The sequence below is a fragment of the Pseudophryne corroboree genome, chromosome 2, assembly GCF_028390025.1.
Source record: "Pseudophryne corroboree isolate aPseCor3 chromosome 2, aPseCor3.hap2, whole genome shotgun sequence".
NCBI lineage: Eukaryota > Metazoa > Chordata > Amphibia > Anura > Myobatrachidae > Pseudophryne > Pseudophryne corroboree.
Window position 1 is genome coordinate 483399063 of NC_086445.1, and position 22922 is coordinate 483421984.

Sequence of the window (22922 nt, forward strand, 5' to 3'; positions counted from 1 at the left end):
AAAAGTTTCCCCACAAGCCATTTCTATTCTCATCAGTCCACCTCAAGACCTCCTTAAATGCCTCTTATAATTGCCATCAAACTTCCAAATGCCCTTACACGTCTCCAAATGCTGTTTATGTATGCCCATCAGACCACCTCCTACATGTTTGGACTTCCTCATGTGTTTCTTAGAATGTCCATCAGAATCCAACTCTCACATGCCCCTTATGATGCTTATCAAGCACTTACAGTTGCTGTAGCATTTGTGATTACTACATAAGCCTGCTATAGATCCCGTGGAGTAGAGGGAAAGGTGGGAGAGAGAGCTCACTTACCTGAGTCTCCTCCTCATCCTCATCCTCTTCCTATTTTTTGACTGAGAGCTGTAGAGTGAAGTCAGCTCTACTGATTGGCTACTGAGAGTGTACTGCAGGACCTGTTGACCTGTTTGTTTTTTTAGTTGACTTTTGATTATATGTATTGTTCCTTAGTGCAGTGTCTGTGTATGGTAATATGTGTGGTTGGACCACTGCTGCAAAGTGCACTTTTTTTTTTTTCAATTTAGTAAATACCTAAACAATAGTTTTACATATATCTATATATCTCTAGGTATGTTATATCATTCAATTGAAATACAGCAATCATAGTGACCGCTAGTATCAATGTAGTGACTAGCCAAAATAAATTGCATGTTATAATAAGCAGTTACCACTACATATTACACTGTCAGGTCTATGTCTAATGTAATATAATTTACAGCTGCATATACATATTAACTTCAACAGCCCTTTTAGAATATTTTATTTTATTTTTATAGTGTTTATTTTCAAAGTCCTGCGATGAAACCAAACTGCTCTATGTATGCAGTTGCATCATATATTCTGAAGACTGTCATATCCTAGAGCAAAAAAAGAAATTGCTTAACAGCACAGACAGAAGCTGTAAAGAAAAAGCAAAATATCCAGTAAAAGTTGCAGAAGGACTTTTACAAACAATTAACTTCAGTGAAGCAATTGTGGAAACCTCTTTTATGGCCATTTGCTGATTTCAAATCTTTCAGAATTCAGTTCGTCAGCTGTGTTTATGTGGGTTCCTTCTGATGTAGATTTGGTGGATAAGTTGTCTTTAAGTTAATTTGTAGTACATAATAAGAAAAACAGCACTGTAGCTGGTACATACACAATCTAATTAGATTTTAAATGATCAGAGGCACAGTTTCTGTAAAACAAAATAAAAGTAAAAAAAATTTTATAATCTTAAAAACAAATTAAAGTAGCGGACTATAGCCTTACCGTATTCAGTAATAATATTGCACAAGGGTATTCAAGTCAGCTCAATAACTAATAGAAGGACTCCATAAAGTCTTAAGGGATCTTTCTTTAATTCCAAAGGTTGATGCAAAGTCCACCCTGAAGAGCAGCCGGTGGTGTTTTGAAGCTCCAAAGAGTTGCACAGTTTTGTTTTTCTCAGTGGCCTAGTTGATAAAGTCCTGAGGTGTGAGCTCAACTGCAAAGCAGACATGAGTTCCATAACCATGTAGTGCTGAAAAGGTCCCAAAGACATATTGGAGTAATAGCGCATAGGGCTGATGTGGTAATTGAATCACTTATGCACAGATAAGTCAGCTGATCCAGGAAAAAAGTAAGGATTCAAAACACCAACCACCGGTTGCTTTTAAGGACAGTCTTTGCATTCAACACACTGGGTGGAATTAAAATGTTTGAAAAGTTGGTTGGGTGTCTGTTTTTTCCTGTCTATTAGATAGGAAAAAACAGACTCCCAACTGACTTTTTAAACATTTGAATCTCCCCCACTGTGTTCTAAAGACAATATTTTTATTGGTTTTAGTTTGGACCTAATTAACAATTTCATCTTTGAATTACCCTAAAGTCCTTTAAGACTTTATGGAGTACTTTTATTAGTTATTGAGCTGAAGTGAATACATACGTTCAATAATATGTCTGAATCCTGTTTGTTGCCAGGCACTTTAATTTTAAGATTAGGTAATAAATTGTACTTTTCTCTTACGTCCTAGAGGATGCTGGGGACTCCAAAAGGACCATGGGGTATAGACTGGATCCGCAGGACACATGGGCACACTATAAGACTTTTACTGGGTGTGAACTGGCTCCTCCCTCTATGCCCCTCCTCCAGACCTCAGTTAGATTCTGTGCCCAGGAGAGACTGGACACACACTAGGGCTCTACTGAGTTTCTCTGGAAAAGACTTTGTTAGGTTTTTTATTTTCAGAGAGTCCTGCTGGCTACAGGCTCTCTGCTTCGTGGGACTGAGGGGAGAGAAGTCAAACCTACTTCTGCTGAGTTAAGGGCTCTGCTTCTTAGGCTACTAGACACCATTAGCTCCAGAGGGTTCGATCACTTGGTGCGCCTAGCTGCTTGTTCCCGAAGCCGCGCCGTCAACCCCCTCACAGAAGCCAGAAGAGAGAAGCAGGGTAAGTATGCAGAAGGCAGAAGACTTCAGTAACGGAGGTACAGCGCAGCGGTCGCACTGTGCTCCATGCTCCCACACACAAATGGCACTCACAGGGTGCAGGGCGCTGGGGGGTAGCGCCCTGGGCAGCAAGTTACTGAGGTGTTTTAACTGGTAAAACCGCATATTAGAGGTGCCTGGGCACTATGTATGAGACCGCCGCCAGTATAAAATTTTCAATTTGAGCGGGACCACAGCGCGCCGGGAAGGGGCGGGGCTTAGGCTCACAGCTTACCAGCGCCATTTTCTCTCTTCACAGTGCATGCAGAGACACTGGCCGGGACCTCCACTCTCTTTACAAGTACTGGGAGCAAAACGGGGGGGGGGGGGGGGGGGCGCACAGTAAATTGGTGCTATATAATACAGCGCAGATATCATATAGTATATTTTTAGTAGTATATGGGCGCTGGGGTGTGAGCTGGCATACTCCCTCTGTGTTCTCCCTACAGGCTTTCCTGTGGGTCTGTCCCCTTATGCCAGTGTGGGTGTGTCGGTACCGTGTGTCGACATGTCTGAGGCTGAGTGCTCCTCCCTGGAGGAAGTTACTGGGGGTGCAGAGAAGGATTTGGGAGTGGCTCTGTCGGCACAGCCGACTGCTGATTGGGTGAATATGTTGAGTACATTGAATGCAAATGTGGCGTTATTGTCTAAGAGGCTGGATAAATCTGATTCTCAGACACAAACGTGGAGAAAATCCATGGAGGACGCCTTGTCTCAAGTACAGGCCCCCTCAGGGTCACAGAAACGTTCCTTTACCCAGATGGCAAATACGGATACCGACACGGACTCTGATTCCAGTGTCGACTTTAGTGAAACCACTTTACATCCAAAATTGGTAAAGAGTATTCAGTACATGATTGTGGCTATTAAAGATGTCTTACATATCTCTGAGGAACCTGCTGTTCCAGATACAAGGGTTTGTTTATTTAAAGGGAAAAAGCCTGAGGTGACGTTTCCCCCCTCTCATGAACTGAACGCTCTTTGTGAAAAGGCTTGGGAGTCGCCTGACAAAAGGTTGCAGATTCCCAAGAGAATTTTTATGGCATATCCTTTCCCCTCTGACGACAGGGAGATGTGGGAGTCATCTCCCAATGTGGACAAGGCTCTGTCCCGACTGTCCAAAAAGGTGGTGCTTCCGTCTCCGGACACGGCTACCCTCAAGGATCCTGCAGATCGCAAGCAGGAAATTACATTAAAGGCCATTTATGTTACTGCGGGTGCACTCCTCAGGCCTGCCGTGGCGTCGGCATGGGTGAGTAGTGCTATTGCTAAGTGGGCTGATAATTTGGCATCTCTCATGGATACCCTTGATAAAGGATAACATTCTTTTGACTCTTGGGATCAAGGGTCAATGCCATGGCAGTCTCGGCCAGGAGAGCGCAGTGGATTCATCAATGGAATGCTGATGCCGACTCCAAGAAAGCTATGGAAGCTCTCCCTTATAAAGGTAGTGTCTTGTTTGGTGACGGCCTCGCTGACCTGGTGTCTACCGCTACTGCGGGTAAGTCATCTTTTCTTCCTTATATTCCCGCACAACAGAAAAAGGCACCCCATTATCAGATGCAGTCCTTTCGGCCTAATAAATGCAAAAAAGGAAGGGGTTCGTCCTTCCTCGCTTCAAAAGGTAGAGGAAGGGGAAAAAGGTTGCCTGCTTTGTCGGGCGCCCAGGACCAAAAGTCCTCCCCCGCCTCTGCTAAGTCCACTGCATGACGCTGGGGCTCCCCTACGGGAGTCCGTGCCGGTGGGGGCCCGTCACCGAATCTTCAGTTAGGTCTAGTTTCAATCGGGCCTAGATCCTTGGGTCTTAGACATAGTGTCCCAGGGGTACAAACTGGAGTTTCAGGAGATGCCCCCCCCCCCCCCCCCCCGCCGATTTTTCAAATCAGCCTTGCCAGTTTCTATTCCAGAAAGGGAAGTAGTAAATGCTGCGATACAAAAGCTGTGTCAACAGAGGGTCATTGTCCCGGTGACCCCCGTCCCAACGGGGGGAAGGGTTCTATTCGAGCCTCTTTGTCGTGCCAAAGCCGGACGGCTCGGTCAGACCGATCCTGAACTTAAAATCCCTCAATCCGTACTTGAAAACTTTCAAGTTCAAGATGGAATCTCTTCGAGCTGTGATCTCCAGCCTAGAAGGGGGGGATTTTATGGCGTCAGTCGACATAAAGGATGCCTACTTACACGTCCCAATATTTCCTCCTCATCAGGCCTTCCTGAGATTTGCGGTGCAGGATTGTCATTACCAATTTCAGATGTTGCCGTTTGGGCTTTCCACGGCCCCGAGGGTCTTCACCAAAGTGATGGCGGAAATGATGGTACTCCTACGCAAGCAGGGTGTCACAATTATCCTGTACTTGGACGATCTCCTGATAAAGGCGAGATCAAAAGAGCAGTTGCTAAGAAATGTTGAACTTTCCCTGACGGTTCTGCAACATCATGGTTGGATTCTAAATTTGCCAAAGTCTCAGTTGATCCTTGGTCAAGGAGATTCTGACACCGGCAAGAGTGTCGATTCATCAATGCACTCGAGTGCTAGGAAAGATGGTTGCGGCTTACGAAGCCATTCCGTTTGGCAGGTTTCATGCCCAGGTGTTTCAGTGGGACCTGCTGAACAAATGGTCCGGGTCTCACCTGCACATGCACCAGAAAATAAGTTTATCTTCCAGGACCAGCATTTCTCTCCTGTGGTGGCTGCAAAGTTCTCACCTTCTAGAAGGACGCAGGTTCGGAATCCAGGATTGGGTCCTGCTGACCACAGATGCAAGTCTCCGAGGCTGGGGTGCAGTCACACAAGGAAGAAGTTTCCAGGGAAAGTGGTCATGCCAGGAATCTTGTCTCCACATAAATGTTCTGGAGTTAAGAGCCATTTACAACGGCCTTCTGCAAGCGAAAAACCTTCTTCAAGGTCTACCTGTCCTGATTCAGTTGGACAACATAACAGCGGTGGCGTACGTAAACCGCCTGGGCAGAACAAAGAGCAGAGCGGCAATGGCGGAGGCCACAAGAGTTCTCCGCTGGGCAGAACAGCACGTGAGCGCTCTGTCAGCAGTCTTCCTTCCGGGCGTGGACAACTGGGAAGCAGACTTCCTCAGCAGACACGATCTCCATCCAGGAGAGTGGGCCCTTCATCAAGAGGTATTTGCAGAAGTGACAAGGCATTGGGGAATTCCTCAAATAGACATGATGGCGTCTCGCCTCAACAAGAAGCTTCCGAGGTATTGTTCCAGGTCAAGGGACCCCCAAGCCAGTGCAGTGGACGCCCTGGTAACTCCGTGGGTGTTTCAGTCGTTGTATGTGATCCCTCCACTTCCTGATAAAGCTAAATATTTATCTTATATAACACCCTTTATGAGGTCTAAGAACACTGTACGCTATTCACGTATGGAGTACCGTAAGGGTACGCACGTTGCGTAACAATCACTTAGCCGTAGTCGAGACGCTCAAGCGTCACGTTCGCTCACGGCCAAGAGATCACAGGCAGGCACGCTATTCGCTGCCGACTAACGTAATGATTCGCTATAGCGTAGCGGACGCTCGGGACCACGAGGAGATCACCAGCGGCGCAGACGCTCACAATGTTAAACCTTTATATCTAAACCATAAACAATGTAATATGCAGTAAAACCTTAGTGTAGAGATAGGGTGTAGATGCAACACAGTGTAACCTTATTAACTTAAAAGCTGTTCGAGCGTCACCGACGCTCTGAGAATACTTAACACTATAAGAAATACACAGATACCGTGCTTAGGGTCTAACGCCTTATATGAATGTTATTACTTGCAAAAAGAATAATACAATACAAGTCACACACTACAATATAACATAGACTAACTAACCAGATAACTACACAGGGAATACAATATAATACAATTACGTTTGCAGGAAAATTAAGAGAGAAAGGGGAGAAGAGAGAGAGAGAGAAATGGCTCACAATGACAATAAGACAATATGATTGCGGAGAAAAAACTTACGCACAAAGGGGAACGATCGCATGCGCCTCTGGACATCCAGCTCCCGATTATCAGCAATGAGAACCGTTGAAGAGTGAGAGCTGGATGTGATCGGCTTGTCTATTTATGCCCCACACACAATACAATTCAATGGTCCCTACAATCTCATTGTTCATTGGACACAGGAATTCCTCCTCGCATTATAACAAAAGGTCATAGGTTGATTCATACAGGTGGGCTGTGACAATTTCCAACTGCTCAGGTGGGTGGGAAACTAGGTTTCCCGCCGCATGGATAAGTAAGTGCAAAGAATAGTAAATGGACATAAACTTCTTATGTCCATAACTATTCGCACGAGCGATTAATTCGCTTCAAACCAACACCGGAATATTGCTAATTAAATACTCTTCCGATGGATACTAAACACCACTGTATTACTCCCTGTCTGACCCTTCGTATCAAACAAAGAGGGATTTCTCTGTCCATGAACATGCTACATTAACCAAACTTTCAGATTCTATCAAAGGGACCATAATCTACAAAATACATTATATGGTGAAAATATGTAACGAAAGAGTCGCCCGCTAGACGCATACAATCTCTACCGTAAATGCGCATACCGTGCGCCTGCGGGTGCCCGCAACAGCGAGTATGCGCACGCACGGGAGAGCGCACGCATGCGCAGCAGGGACACATATGAGGTGCAAATATGGCAGTGTGCATCGTGATATTTTTCTGACTTTGACATTCCTCTCATTCCAAGAGTGTTGAGGATCACAAGACGAACAAGGGTTCAGGCAATACTCGTCGTTCCAGATTGGCCACGGAGGGCCTGGTATCCGGATCTTCAGGAATTGCTCATAGAAGATCCTTGGCCGCTTCCTCTCAGAGAGGACCTGTTACTGCAGGGGCCATGCGTATTTCCGGACTTACCGCGGCTGCATTTGATGGCGTGGAGGTTGAACGTCAAATCCTAGCTTGTAAAGGTATTCCCGGGGAAGTCATTCCCACTCTCCTTAAGGCTAGAAAGGAGGTCACGGCGAAGCATTATCACAGTATTTGGAGAAAATATGTGTCGTGGTGTGAAGCCAAGAAAGCTCCTACGGAGGAGTTTCAGCTGGGTCGTTTCCTCCATTTTTTGCAGGCAGGCGTGGATGCAGGCCTGAAATTGGGTTCCATCAAAGTGCAGATTTCGGCTTTATCTATTTTCTTTCAAAAAGAATTGTCCGCCCTTCCTGAAGTTCAGACTTTCGTGAAGGGAGTGCTGCATATCCATCCTCCGTTTGTGCCACCCGTGGCACCGTGGGATCTTGGAGTGGTGTTACAATTTCTTATGTCTCACTGGTTTGAACCTTTGCGGAAGGTTGAGTTAAAGTTTCTCACTTGGAAAGTGGTCATGCTTTTGGCCTTGGCGTCTGCCAGACGAGTGTCAGAATTGGCGGCTTTGTCTCACAAGAGCCCATATTTGATTTTTCATGTGGATAGAGCAGAATTGAGGACTCGTCAACAATTTTTGCCGAAGGTGGTTTCTTCGTTTCACATAAATCAACCTATTGTGGTACCTGTGGTTACGGATGCTGTGGCGGTGCCAACAATCTCTTGATGTCGTAAGAGCTTTAAAACTTTAAGTCGCCAGAACGGCTCTTGTTAGGAAAACGGAGGCTCTGTTTGTCCTCTATGCTTCCAACAAGATTGAAAATCCTGCTTCCAAGCAGACTATTGCACGCTGGATTTGTAATACGATTCAGCACGCTCATTCTTCGGCTAGGTTGCCGTTGCCGAAGTCCGTAAAGGCCCATTCTACCAGGAAGGTGGGCTCATCTTGGGCGGCTGCCCGAGGGGTCTCGTCACTTCAACTTTGCCGAGCAGCTACGTGGTCAGGTTCAAACACTTTTGCTAAGTTCTACAAGTTTGATACCTTGGCTGATGAGAACCTCATGTTTGCTCAATCGGTGCTGCAGGCTCATCCGCACTCTCCCGCCCGGTCTGGATCTTTGGTATAGACTCCATGGTCCTTTTGGAGTCCCCAGCATCCTCTAGGACGTAAGAGAAAATAGGATTTTAATACCTACCGGTAAATCCTTTTCTCCTAGTCCGTAGAGGATGCTGGGCGCCCATCCCAGTGCGTACTGTTACTTGCAGTTGTATTGTTGGTTGTTGTTTTCAGTTACACGACGGTTGTGTATCGGTTATGTTCAGCTTATTGCTGTTTTTAAGTTCATACTGTTATCTGGTATTCCTGCTAATCCAGTTGTACGGTGTGTTTGTGGTGTGAGCTGGTATGTATCTCACCCTTAGTTTAACAAAAATCCTTTTCCTCGAAATGTCCGTTTCCCCTGGGCACAGTTCCTATAACTGAGGTCTGGAGGAGGGGCATAGAGGAAGGAGCCTGTTCACACCCAGTAAAAGTCTTATAGTGTGCCCATGTCTCCTGCGGATCCCGTCTATACCCTATGGTCCTTTTGGAGTCCCCAGCATCCTCTACGGACTAGGAGAAAAGGATTTACCGGTAGGTATTAAAATCCTATTTTAAATTGTTTTATAGAGACTGTGCATCTGATCTAATTATCTAATTAAACAGTGAGTTTATTGGGGGTAATTCCAAGTTGATCGCATCAGGAATTTTGTTAGCAGTTGGACAAAACCATGTGCACTGCAGGGGAGGCAGATATAACATGTGCAGAGAGAGTTAGATTTGGGTGGGTTATTTTGTTTCTGTGCAGGGTAAATACTGGCTGCTTTATTTTTACACTGCAAATTAGATTGCAGATTGAACACACCACACCCAAATCTAACTCTCTCTGCACATGTTAAATCTGCCTCCCCTGCACATGGTTTTGCCCAACTGCTAACAAAATTCCTGTTGCGATCAACTCAGAATTACCCCCATTGGCTGATATATTGCAAATTGCACATATGGCTGCAGCTGCTGGTTTACATTTTCTCTATCGTCCTAAGTGGATGCTGGGGTTCCTGAAAGGACCATGGGGAATAGCGGCTCCGCAGGAGACAGGGCACAAAAGTAAAGCTTTTACAGGTCAGGTGGTGTGTACTGGCTCCTCCCCCTATGACCCTCCTCCAGACTCCAGTTAGATTTTTGTGCCCGGCCGAGAAGGGTGCAATTCTAGGTGGCTCTCATAAAGAGCTGCTTAGAGAGTTTAGCTTAGGTTTTTTATTTTACAGTGATTCCTGCTGGCAACAGGATCACTGCAACGAGGGACAGAGGGGAGAAGAAGTGAACTCACCTGCGTGCAGGATGGATTGGCTTCTTGGCTACTGGACATGAAGCTCCAGAGGGACGATCACAGGTACAGCCTGGATGGTCACCGGAGCCACGCCGCCGGCCCCCTCACAGATGCTGAAGCAAGAAGAGGTCCAGAATCGGCGGCTGAAGACTCCTGCAGTCTTCTTAAGGTAGCGCACAGCACTGCAGCTGTGCGCCATTTTCCTCTCAGCACACTTCACACGGCAGTCACTGAGGGTGCAGGGCGCTGGGGGGGGGGCGCCCTGGGAGGCAAATGAAAACCTTTAAAAAGGCTAAAAATACCTCACATATAGCCCCAGAGGCTATATGGAGATATTTACCCCTGCCTAAATGTACTAAATAGCGGGAGACGAGCCCGCCGAAAAAGGGGCGGGGCCTATCTCCTCAGCACACGGCGCCATTTTCTGTCACAGCTCCGCTGGTCAGGAAGGCTCCCAGGTCTCTCCCCTGCACTGCACTACAGAAACAGGGTATAACAGAGAGGGGGGGCAAAATAAATGGCAATATATTAATATAAAAGCAGCTATAAGGGAGCACTTAATCATAAGGCTATCCCTGTCATATATAGCGCTTTTTGGTGTGTGCTGGCAGACTCTCCCTCTGTCTCCCCAAAGGGCTAGTGGGTCCTGTCTTCGTATAGAGCATTCCCTGTGTGTCGGTACGTGTGTGTCGACATGTATGAGGACGTTATTGGTGTGGAGGCGGAGCAATTGCCAAATATGAGGATGTCACCTCCTAGGGGGTCGACACCAGAATGGATGCCTTTATTTGTGGAATTACGGGATAGCGTCAACTCGCTTAAGCAGTCGTTTGCCGACATGAGGCGGCCGGACACTCAATTAGTGCCTGTCCAGGCGCCTCAAACACCGTCAGGGGCTGTAAAACGCCCCTTGCCTCAGTCGGTCGACACAGACACAGGCACTGATTCCGGTGGTGAAGGTGACGAATCAACCGTATTTTCCAGTAGGGCCACACGTTATATGATTTTGGCAATAAAGGAGATGTTACATTTAGCTGATACTACAGGTACCACTAAACAGGGTATTATGTGGGGTGTGAAAAAACTACCAGTAGTTTTTACCGAATCAGAAGAATTAAATGACGTGTGTGATGAAGCGTGGGGTGCCCCGATAAAAAACTGCTAATTTCAAAGAAGTTATTGGCTTTATACCCTTTCCCGCCAGAGGTTAGGGAGCGCTGGGAAACACCTCCTAGGGTGGACAAAGCGCTAACACGCTTATCAAAACAAGTGGCGTTACCCTCTCCTGAGACGGCCGCACTTAAAGATCCATCAGATAGGAGGATGGAAAATATCCAAAAAGGTATATACACACATGCAGGTGTTATACTACGACCAGCTATTGCGACTGCCTGGATGTGCAGTGCTGGGGTAGTTTGGTCAGAGTCCCTGATCGAAAATATTGATACCCTGGACAGGGACAATATTTTACTGTCGTTAGAACAAATAAAGGATGCATTTCTTTATATGCGTGATGCACAGAGAGATATCTGCACACTGGCATCACGGGTAAGTGCTATGTCCATTTCGGCCAGAAGAGCTTTATGGACACGACAGTGGACAGGCGATGCGTAGAGGAGTTATTTGGGGTCGGTCTATCGGATTTGGTGGCCACGGCTACGGCCGGGAAATCCACCTTTCTACCTCAAGTCACTCCCCAACAGAAAAAGGCACCGACCTTTCAACCGCAGCCCTTTCGTTCCTTTAAAAATAAGAGAGCAAAAGGCTATTCATATCTGCCACGAGGCAGAGGACGAGGGAAGAGACAGCAACAGGCAGCTCCTTCCCAGGAACAGAAGCCCTCCCCGGCTTCTACAAAAGCCTCAGCATGACGCTGGGGCTTCGCAAGCGGACTCGGGGGCGGTAGGCGGTCGTCTCAAGAATTACAGCGCGCAGTGGGCTCACTCGCAGGTAAATCCCTGGATCCTGCAGATAATATCTCAGGGGTACAGGTTGAAATTAGAGACAGAGCCACCTCGCCGTTTCCTGAAGTCTGCTTTACCAACGTCCCCCTCAGAAAGGGAGACGGTTTTGGAAGCCATTCACAAGCTGTATTCTCAGCAGGTGATAGTCAAGGTACCTCTTCTACAACAAGGGAAGGGGTATTATTCCACTCTTTTTGTGGTACCGAAGCCGGATGGCTCGGTAAGGCCTATTCTAAATCTGAAGTCCTTGAACCTGTACATAAAGAAGTTCAAGTTCAAGATGGAGTCACTCAGAGCAGTGATAGCGAACCTGGAAGAAGGGGACTTTATGGTATCCTTGGACATCAAGGATGCGTATCTCCACGTTCCAATTACCCCTCACACCAGGGGTACCTCAGGTTCGTTGTACAAAACTGTCACTATCAGTTTCAGACGCTGCCGTTTGGTTTGTCCACGGCACCTCGGGTCTTTACAAAGGTAATGGCCGAGATAATATTTCTTCTTCGAAGAAAAGGCGTATTAATTATCCCATACTTGGACGATCTCCTAATAAGGGCAAGGTCCAGAGAACAGCTAGAGATGGGTTTAGCACTATCTCAAGAGGTGCTAAAGCAGCACGGATGGATTCTGAATATTCCAAAATCCCAATTAATGCCGACAACTCGTCTGCTGTTCCTGGGGATGATTCTGGACACAGTTCAGAAAAAGGTTTTTCTTCCCGAAGAAAAAGCCAAGGAGTTATCTGACCTGGTCAGGAACCTCCTAAAACCAGGAAAGGTGTCTGTACATCAATGCACAAGAGTCCTGGGAAAAAATGGTAGCTTCTTACGAAGCAATCCCTTTCGGCAGATTCCATGCAAAGGGATCTGTTGGACAAATGGTCAGGGTCGCATCTTCAGATGCACCTGCGGATAACCCTGTCGCCGAGGACAAGGGTATCCCTTCTGTGGTGGTTGCAGGAGGCTCATCTATTGGAGGGCCGCAGATTCGGCATGCAGGATTGGATCCTGGTGACCACGGATGCCAGCCTGAGAGGCTGGGGAGCAGTCACACAGGGAAGAAATTTCCAGGGAGTGTGGTCGAGCCTGAAAAAGTCTCTTCACATAAGCATTCTGGAACTAAGAGCAATCTACAATGCTCTAAGCCAGGCGGAACCTCTGCTTCAAGGAAGACCGGTGTTGATCCAGTCGGACAACATCACGGCAGTCGCCCATGTAAACAGACAGGGCGGCACAAGAAGCAGGAGGGCAATGGCAGAAGCTGCCAGGATCCTTCGCTGGGCGGAGAATCACGTGATAGCACTGTCAGCAGTATTCATCCCGGGCGTGGACAACTGGGAAGCAGACTTCCTCAGCAGACACGACCTTCACCCGGGAGAGTGGGGACTTCATCCAGAAGTTTTCCACATGCTATTAAACCGTTGGGTAAAACCAATGGTGGACATGATGGCGTCTCGCCTCAACAAAACACTGGACAGGTATTGCGCCAGGTCAAGAGATCCGCAGGCAATAGCTGTGGACGCGCTGGTAACACCTTGGGTGTACCAGTCGGTATATGTGTTTCCTCCTCTGCCTCTCATACCAAAGGTATTGAGGATTATACGGCAAAGAGGAGTAAGACTAGTGGCTCCGGATTGGCCAAGAAGGACTTGGTACCCGGAACTTCAAGAGATGGTCACGGACGATCCGTGGCCTCTACTTCTGAGAAGGGACCTGCTTCAGCAGGGTCCTTGTCTTTTTCAAGACTTACCGCGGCTGCGTTTGACGGCATGGCGTTTGAATGCCAGATCCTAAAAGGAAAAGGCATTCCAGAAGAAGTCATTCCTACCTTGATAAAGGCAAGGAAGGAAGTCACCGCGAAGCATTATCGCCGTATTTGGCGAAAATATGTTGCGTGGTGCGAGCAGCGGAGTGCTCCGATGGAGGAATTTCAACTGGGTCGTTTTCCTACATTTCCTGCAATCAGGATTGTCTATGGGTCTCAAATTGGGATCTATTAAGGTTCAAATTTCGGCCCTATCAATATTCTTCCAAAAAGAATTGGCCTCAGTCCCTGAGGTCCAGATTTTTATCAAAGGAGTACTGCATATACAGCCTCCTGTGGTGCCTAAGGTGGCACCGTGGGATCTAAATGTAGTTTTAGATTTCCTCAAATCCAATTGGTTTGAACCACTAAAGAATGTGGATTTGAAATATCTCACATGGAAAGTGACTATGTTACTGGCCCTGGCTTCGGCCGGGAGAGTATCTGAACTGGCGGCTTTGTTTTATAAAAGCCCTTATTTAATTTTCCATTCGACATAGGGCAGAGCTGCGGACGCGTCCGCATTTTCTCCCTAAGGTGGTATCAGCGTTTCACCTGAACCAGCCTATTGTAGTGCCTGCGGCTACAGACGACTTGAAGGACTCCAAGTTGTTGGACGTTGTCAGAGCCTTAAAAATATACATTTAAAGGACGGCTGGAGTCAGAAAATCTGACTCGCTGTTTATACTGTATGCACCCAACAAGTTGGGTGCACCTGCTTCTAAGCAGTCGATTGCTCGTTGGATTTGTAACAAAATTCAACTTGTACATTCTGTGGCAGGCCTGCCACAGCCTAAATCTGTTAAGGCCCATTCCGCAAGGAAGGTGGGCTCATCTTGGGCGGCTGCCCGAGGGGTCTCGGCATTACAACTCTGCCGAGCAGCTACGTGGTCAGGGGAGAACACGTTTGTAAATTTTTACAAATTTGATACCCTGGCAAAGGAGGACCTGGAGTTCTCTCATTCGGTGCTGCAGAGTCATCCGCACTCTCCCGCCCGTTTGGGAGCTTTGGTATAATCCCCATGGTCCTTTCAGGAACCCCAGCATCCACTTAGGACGATAGAGAAAATAAGAATTTACTTACCGATAATTCTATTTCTCGGAGTCCGTAGTGGATGCTGGGCGCCCATCCCAAGTGCGGATTATCTGCAATACTTGTACATAGTTATTGTTAACTAATTCGGGTTATTGTTTAGGAAGCCATCTTTCAGAGGCTCCTCTGTTATCATACTGTTAACTGGGTTTAGATCACAAGTTGTACGGTGTGATTGGTGTGGCTGGTATGAGTCTTACCCGGGATTCAAAATCCTCCCTTATTGTGTACGCTCGTCCGGGCACAGTACCTAACTGGAGTCTGGAGGAGGGTCATAGGGGGAGGAGCCAGTACACACCACCTGACCTGTAAAAGCTTTACTTTTGTGCCCTGTCTCCTGCGGAGCCGCTATTCCCCATGGTCCTTTCAGGAACCCCAGCATCCACTACGGACTCCGAGAAATAGAATTATCGGTAAGTAAATTCTTATTATTGTCTTACTGTACCGTCACCAAAGTTTTTATTATTATTTATTTATTTATTTATTAACAGTTTCTTATATAGCGCAGCAAATTCCGTTGCGCTTTACAATTTGAAATAACAATAACAAACTGGGTGATAACAGTCATAGAGGTAGGTAGGCCCAGCTCGCAAGCTTACAATCTATAGGGAAATAGGCATATGTACACAAGGAAAGGTGCTATCTATTGCATAGAATGAGAAGACATGTGAGGATATGTGTGGACTGTACAGAGTGGATGTAATTTGATAGGAAGGTTTATGAAAGTTATGTGGGTTGTTCAGGAATTTGATACGCTTGCCTAAAGAGGTGAGTTTTGAGGGAACGCTTGAAGGTTTGGAGACTAGAGGAGAGTCTTATTGTGCGTGGTAGGGCATTCCACAGAGTGGGTGCAGCCCGATGAAAGTCCTGCAGTCGTGAGTGGGAGCGAGTAATTAGTGTGGATGAGAGATGCAGGTCTTGTGAAGAGCGAAGAGGTCGGGTTGGGAGATATTTTGTGATAAGCGAAGTGATGTACGTTGGTGTAGTTTGGTTAATGGCCTTGTGTGTGAGTAAAAGTATTTTATATTGAATGCGGTAGAGTACAGGTAACCAATGGAGGGACTGACAGAGTGGATCTGCAGACGATGAACGTCTAGCGAGGAAGATAAACCTCGCCGCTGCATTCAGAATGGATTGTAGTGGTGAGAGTCTCGTTTTGGGAAGACCAGTTAGGAGACTATTGCAATAATCAATGCGGGAGATAATGAGAGCGTGGATTAGAGTTTTAGCAGTGTCTTGTGTAAGGTAAGGTCGTATTTTGGATATGTTTTTTAGATGCATGTAACATGATCTTGAGACAGATTGAATGTGGGGAACAAAGGACAGATCAGAGTCAAGGATGACACCTAGGCAGCGAGCTTGTGGGGTAGGGTAGATAGTCGAGTTTTCAACAGTGATAGAGATATCAGGTTGGTACCTACTATTGGCCAGTGGAAATATAATTAACTCTGTCTTTGAAATATTAAGTTTGAGGTGGCGAGATGTCATCCAGGATGAGATGGCAGAAAGGCATTCAGTGACACGGTCCAGTACAGATAGGGACAAGTCAGGGGAGGATAGGTAGATTTGAGTATCATCTGCGTACAGATGATACTGAAAACCAAAAGAGCTGATTAGTTTACCAAGAGATGAGGTATAGATAGAGAAAAGCAGAGGACCCAAGACTGAGCCTTGCGGTACTTCAACTGAAAGAGGTAGCGAAGAGGAGGTAGATTCAGAGAAGCGAACACTAAAGGAGCGATTAGATAGGTACGATAGGAACCAAGAAAGGGCTGTGTCTTTAAGACCTAGGGATTGTAGTGTCTGTATGAGAAGAGAGTGGTCTACAGTGTCAAATGCAGCAGATAGATCTAGAAGAATAAGTAGTGAGTAGTGGCCTTTAGACTTTGTAGTGACCAAATCATTAACCACTTTAGTCAGTGCTGTCTCTGTGGAATGTTGGGAACGGAAGCCTGACTGAAGTGGGTCCAACAAAGTGTATGAGTTAAGAAAGTGTGTGAGTCGAGTGTAGGCAAGTCTCTCAAGTAGCTTAGAGAGACAAGGGAGCTGAGAGATAGGGCGGTAGTTTGAGAGAGCATTAGGGTCAGAATTTTGTTTTTTTAAAATGGGAGTAATCACTGCATGCTTGCAGAGTGAAGGAAAAATACCAGTAGAGAGAGAGAGATTACAGATGTTAGTTAAGGTAGGGATGAGCACCAGAGACAGAGCTTTACTTATTTGTGAGGGTAAAGGATCAAGAGGAGAGGTAGTAGAGAAGCAGGATGAGAAGAGTGATGATACTTCATCTGTGGGATCAAATGAAGAAAGAGTGCCAGAGGGTTCAGGTAAAGAACGGAGCAGGTCACTGGCTGCCGAAGAGCATACCATTTCATCTCGGATCTTATCAATCTTCTCCTTGAAGTAGGAAGCAAGATCCTGTGCCTTGATAGTGGCTGGTGGGGTAGGTGCGGGATGATTCAGAAGTGATTTAAATGTATTAAAGAGTCATTTGGGGTTAGAGGCTTGAGCAGAGATAAGAGTTTGGAAATATGTTTGTTTGGCAGTGTCCAGGGCATTTTTATAAGAATGGTAGACGGTCTTATATGTGAGGAAGTCACTTGAAATACGAGATTTACGCCACTGACGTTCAAGTTTTCGTGTGAGTTTTTGTAGTTGTCTTGTTAATTTGGAGTGCCATGGTTGACATCTAGGCCTACGTGGAGTGGAGTGTGATGGGTAGCTGGAGCCACTTCATCAAGGGCTAGTTCTAGAGTCTCATTAAGGTGTGATACAGCCATCTCAGGACAGGTGAATGCAGAAATAGGTGAAAGCAGTTGTTGGAGTGAAGTGGAAAGTTCTTGAAGATTAATTGTGTTAATATTTCTGCGGGTTTGAGGAAGATTGGAGAACTTCCGCAACACAGGGTTTGAATTAACAGAGGAGAGCATGCAGGTGATAAGGTTGTGATTTGAGAGGGGGAAAGGAGTGTTAGTGAGTTCAGAGATGGAGCATAGTCTGGTGAATACTAGATCAAGGCAGTGGCCCGCCTGATGAGTAGAGGAGTCAGTCCATTGGGAGAGGCCAAGAGAGGAGGTTAGAGAGAGTAGTTTGGAGGCATGCGCAGCAGATTTTGGACAATCAATAGCAATATTGAAATCACCCATGATAATGGTGGAGATGTCTGAGGATAGGAAGTGAGGGAGCCAGGCAGAAAAATCTTCCAAAAATTGTTTTGGATGCCCAGGTGGGCGGTAGATAGCTGCAACACGCAGAGAGAAAGGAGAGTAAACCCTAATGGAATGTACTTCAAATGATGTAAATGTGAGTGATGGAACCTGTGGTAGAACAGTATATGCAAAACATTGGGAAAGTAAAAGTCCAACTCCTGCTCCTTTATGATTATCGGGTCTGGAGGTGTGTGTAAAGTGGAGACCACCATGTGCCAGTGCTGCAGGGGAGGCTGTGTCAGATTGTGTGAGCCAGGTTTCTGTTATAGCCAGCAGATTGATGTTGTTAGATATGAAGAGGTCATGGATGGATGTTAATTTGTTACAAACAGAGCGTGCATTCCATAAGGCACATTTTAGTGATCTGGCGGGTGATGGAAGACATGTGATGTTTATGAGGTTAGCTGTATTTCTATGTTGCTGTGAATCAGGTGAATGCGAGTGATGCAAGTGGCTGGGTCCTGGATTTGGCGAAATGTCACCAGCTATCAGAAGCAGAAGAGAGAGATAAATGTGGGTGTCAGAGGTTTGTGAAAGTTTTTTATGGTGAGAGGTTGTAGATGTTATTGTCAATGAGTATAGGGAAGTAAAAAGCTCATGAGTGCTAATAAGAGGGGAGTGTAGAATTGACGGGGCAACATGTACAGAGGGGTGAGTTGCTGGGAGACTGAATGCAGAAAATCAATTTGTGGAACATAGTTAGTTTGAGATGCAACCAGTGTTTTCTAGGCTGAGAGTGTAAGGTTTTACTTGTTCAAGTTAAAAGTGCAGGTGCCTATTTACTGGTTTTATTGCTTTTGTTTAATTTCTATAAGAGCCTGATTCAAGGGTCGATGCAGATGAGGCTGTTTTTTTTTTGTTTTTTTTGGGCTGTCGCTTTTCTGTGACTACATACAAATGCCACTACAAAGTACTTCCATGGTGTTGCATCTTCGAAATTTGCACCAGCTATATTGTTGGTGCAGATTTACTGTCTGAGTATGGCCTCCAAATTGAACGATTCACCACCCAGCAAGTGTTAATTTTGTCAATGAAAATATTCACTAAAGTTAATCTTTGACTACAACTAGTCTAAAATGAAAACTGATATCCACTGACTAAATCTTGACTAAAATAAAAAAGCAACAAAGACTAAGGGGTATATTCAATTAAAGTCGGATCCATTCCGACATGTATTTGTCGGAATGGATCCAACAATCCTTATTCAATCTCATCTCAATTCGACTTTTTCAAGTCGAATTGAGATGAGGGACGCAGAGGAGGAGAGGGGGGAGAGCTGCAGGGAGACCAGCGGGGACAGCCGGTGGGCAGACGGAGGAGATCAGCGCTACAGTAGCGCTGCAGGAACACAGCCGTCCGACCTCACGGCAGTTTCCACACGGGTCCAGCAAGCGTGCTGGAGCTGGGTGGAAACTGCCGTGAGCGGCGCGGCTGTGTGACATCCTGCTGCAGCGCTACTGTAGCACTGATCTCCCCTGTATGCCCGCCGGCTGTCCCCCCGTCTCCCTGCGGCTCTCCCCCCTCTCCTCCTCTGGGTCCGCATTTCAGTCCGACATCTTTTGATGTCGGACTGAGATGGTCGAAAAAGGGGGCCAAAACCTGTCGGTTTTGACCCCATTTTCGACACAAGCACGTGAAGTCGAATACTGCGGTCTTTTCGACAGACGGCAATTTTCGACTTCAATTGAATATACTCCTAAAACTGCATATAAAATCCTTGTGAAAAAGAACACTGATATTATCAGAAAATACATATGATCTGCTATGAAGGAAATATGATTGTGCTTTGCACTTGCTTTTTCTAACAAATTTAAGGGATTCATTTGTATATGATATGTATATGGGAGTGCTACTGTAAATCAGACTCGGTATTTAACATGATCAGCCTACTGAGCCTAAATTACTAGTTAGTACTAAGCAAACTTCAGTGGAATTTTAGACATGTTCTTTAGCATAGTCCATTCTAGTTTCATTAAACTGTTTGTAAAAGTTATGGCTAAAATGAAAACTGAGGTCCACTGACTAAATCTTGACTAAAACAAAAAAAAGACACTACAATGTGATTTTAAACTAACCAAAATTTTAAGTAAGCACCTAAGGGCCTAATTCAGAGTTAATCCCAGCAGCAAATTTGTTAGCAGTTATGGAAAACCATGTGCACTGCAGGGTGGACAGATATAACGTGCAGAGAGAGTTAGATTTGGGTGGTGGGTGTTCAAACTGAATCTAAATTGCAGTGTAAAAATAAAGCAGCCAGTATTTACTCTGCACAGAAACAAAATAACCCTCCCAAATCTAAAGGGGGGTACACACGGAGAGATCCGTGTTTAAAATCTAAGCGATCTGACTAGATTGCTTAGATTTTAAGCATGGATCTGCCGTGTGTGTGCCCCTCAGCGATAGCGATGCGCTATCGCCGGTGCTAGATTGAGCCTGCATCTAGGCTCAATCAAGCGGGTCGCTCACTTCAGCGCTGTGTGAAGTGAGCGCCCCCCCGTCCGTCCATCCCCTTGCTCAGCACATCGCGCTGTGCTGAGTGGGGGGAGAGATGTGTGCTGAGCGGTCTGTGTTAAGATCGCTCAGCACACATCTCTCCCATCAGTACCCCCCTTAACTCTCTCTGCAAATGTTATATCTTCCCCCCCCCCCCCCTGCAGTGCACATGGTTTTGCCCAACTGCTAACAAATTTGCTGCTGCAAGCAACTCTGAATTACCCCCTAAGTCTAATGGGGGTATTCAATTAGTGACTTTTTTTTGACCAGTCGAAAAAAAGGGACTTTTCGCCCGTTTTTAGGTTGACTTTACATTCAACCTATTCAATACGCGTGACTGGTCAAAAAATCCGGCACAAGCGAAAACCACGTGGATCGGCGAATTCGCCACCGATATACGTGTTTTGTCGAATTTGCAGGCGTTTTCGCCCATTTTTGGGTCTGTTTTCACCCATGCCGATTCTACACACAAAAAAAACGCCCGCTATTGAATACACATAGGTTGAATTACTGCCTATTTTCCGATTGTCGGAAAATTTGGTAGTAACTGAATATCCCCCTAAAACGAAATTTAAAATCCTTGTCAAAATTAACACCGCCAAGAAAGGGTCAGCAAATATCCAAGGCATTTCTGATACCGCATCTTAATTGCAGCAAGGCATTTGTGTGTACACTCTGTATAACACATGTGCCATAGGTGTTTATTGGGATTTCTGTGCTCGTGCAGTAGCCAGAAATCACTGAACTTTGAACAGCGGCACTGCATGCAGCTCTAAATCAGGCCCTGTATATCAGTACAGATAAGCATGAGCATAGTTTGTGAATAATGTGTATGTCCCATAGCTATATGTGGGGGTTTTAAAGTTTGCTTGGACTGTGGTTCACCACAGTGTCCCTTCCAAGCTATATTAAACACATTTAAAGACGTGAAAAAGCCCAGTGTAGTATGGTTGGTTAATCACAGTTACGGGAAATCTTTGGGAACCGTCAGTTAGCTGGCTCCCCACATAAAGGTGACTAACCATCTTAAATGAAAGTCATTTTATTCCCTTCATTTATTCATGAATGCACCGCTAAACTAAGCTGCTTCAAAATTACATTTTGGGTTAGAGTTTAAGATAATTATGACTTCTTTTTCTGGGAGAACAAGCATTCCCCAGACTTTGCTTGCAGGTGTTCTCACATGGTACAGATATAAACTGTGTGTTTCTTTCATTTGATTCCTGCTGTTCTGCTGTGCAGGAGATGGTTAGTCATTTTACTGCAAGCACAAGACACTGTCACTGTTGTTTCTAAATCCTTCCAGCGTTGTACCATGTTTTTCAAATTATAATTTTGCGGCTCTTAACGTCCTAAGCAAAACAGAAGTGCAGTATTTCCTAACTAAAGCATTATTTCTGTCCAGTTATTGGTGGTCATAGCCTTCTCTAACTTTTTTTATTCCATAAACTTATGCTGAACAATCTCATTAGCTTTTGCAAAAGCAAGCTGGTCACTCGTGGCAATGTGTAACTCTTGTAATCCGAGTGTATCATTTGTGGCATATATATATATATATATATATATATATATATATTGATATGTCCTTGTAATATTGGCAATATTCAGCAGTTACTTTGATGGTATAATACCTGGAATTTAACAGTTGCTAAAGTGAGTTTGAATTTAGGAACAAAAAATAAAAGATTTCACTTTTATAGCTCAAAAAATGTGGCTCGTATTGCAGATTCATTATTATCTAGGTAAGCATATATGGAAAATGGATTAATAATCATTTATTCTGTTTATAGCTTCTCCTTGATACTCACTCTCTGAAAACGGTCCTCCTCGATCTGCCATCCATCGGTTCTCAAGTAGTACGGAAAGCTCCTGCAAGTTACACAAAGATTGTGGTAAAGGGCATGACCCGAGCTGAGATGATCCTGAAGGTGAGCTGCCTAGGAATCTTTTTGTGTCTTGTACAGACAACTATATGCAAGAACACTAGAGTCTATCTTTGCTTTTCTTGTATGCAGTATATATAGTATGAACAACCAGCATTGGGCCTGGTTCATGATTTTAAGTAAAGAAAAAAAAAAGGACATAACTTTGTGTCTGGAACAAACCATGTTGCAATGCAAGGGGAGCATATACAGTTATATTTTTTCTGTGTAGGGTAATCCTTCTGCATATAGCCCACAAATGTTAGTCAGCTTTTTTTATTTTTTTTACACTGCAATTTACATTTCAGTTTGAAAACACCCCACCCAAATCTAACTCTCTCTGCACACGTTACATCTGCCCCACCTGCAGTCCAATATGGTTTTGCCCAGTTGCTTACTTTTTGCTTTACTTACAAACATGACTCAGGACCAGTGTACAAATAGTAACTCTATGCACATACTGTAAAATAAAATCTAACAATATGTAAATGTGTATGAGCTTTTAACTCTCCTCTGATTCCTAAGCTACCTGCCTGGGTTGTGTAAGCACGGAGTTGTCCAAACTCTGCAAACTCACATATACTCATATATACTTCTAGGTAATATGGAATTGAATGCCATATTATAGATCATAAGCGTGATGTGAAATCTTCGATCGATTCATATAGAAGTGCATGTGATAATTACATAAAATCTTAAATGCGCAGATTGGTTACTTTTTGGGGCTAGCTACCATCCTTTCAAGCTTGCCTATAACTGAACACATACAGGTTGGCT

At 45.3% G+C, this 22922-nt stretch overlaps 1 protein-coding gene across 1 annotated transcript in view; it reads left to right on the forward strand.

Moving 5' to 3' along the window:
• VPS53 (VPS53 subunit of GARP complex) overlaps positions 1-22922 on the forward strand; it is a 472189-nt gene that overhangs the window by 390896 nt on the left and 58371 nt on the right. The window contains exon 20 of the mRNA XM_063953873.1: positions 22014-22151. Coding sequence (XP_063809943.1) covers positions 22014-22151 — 138 coding nt within the window. The remainder of the gene's footprint in view (positions 1-22013; positions 22152-22922) is intronic.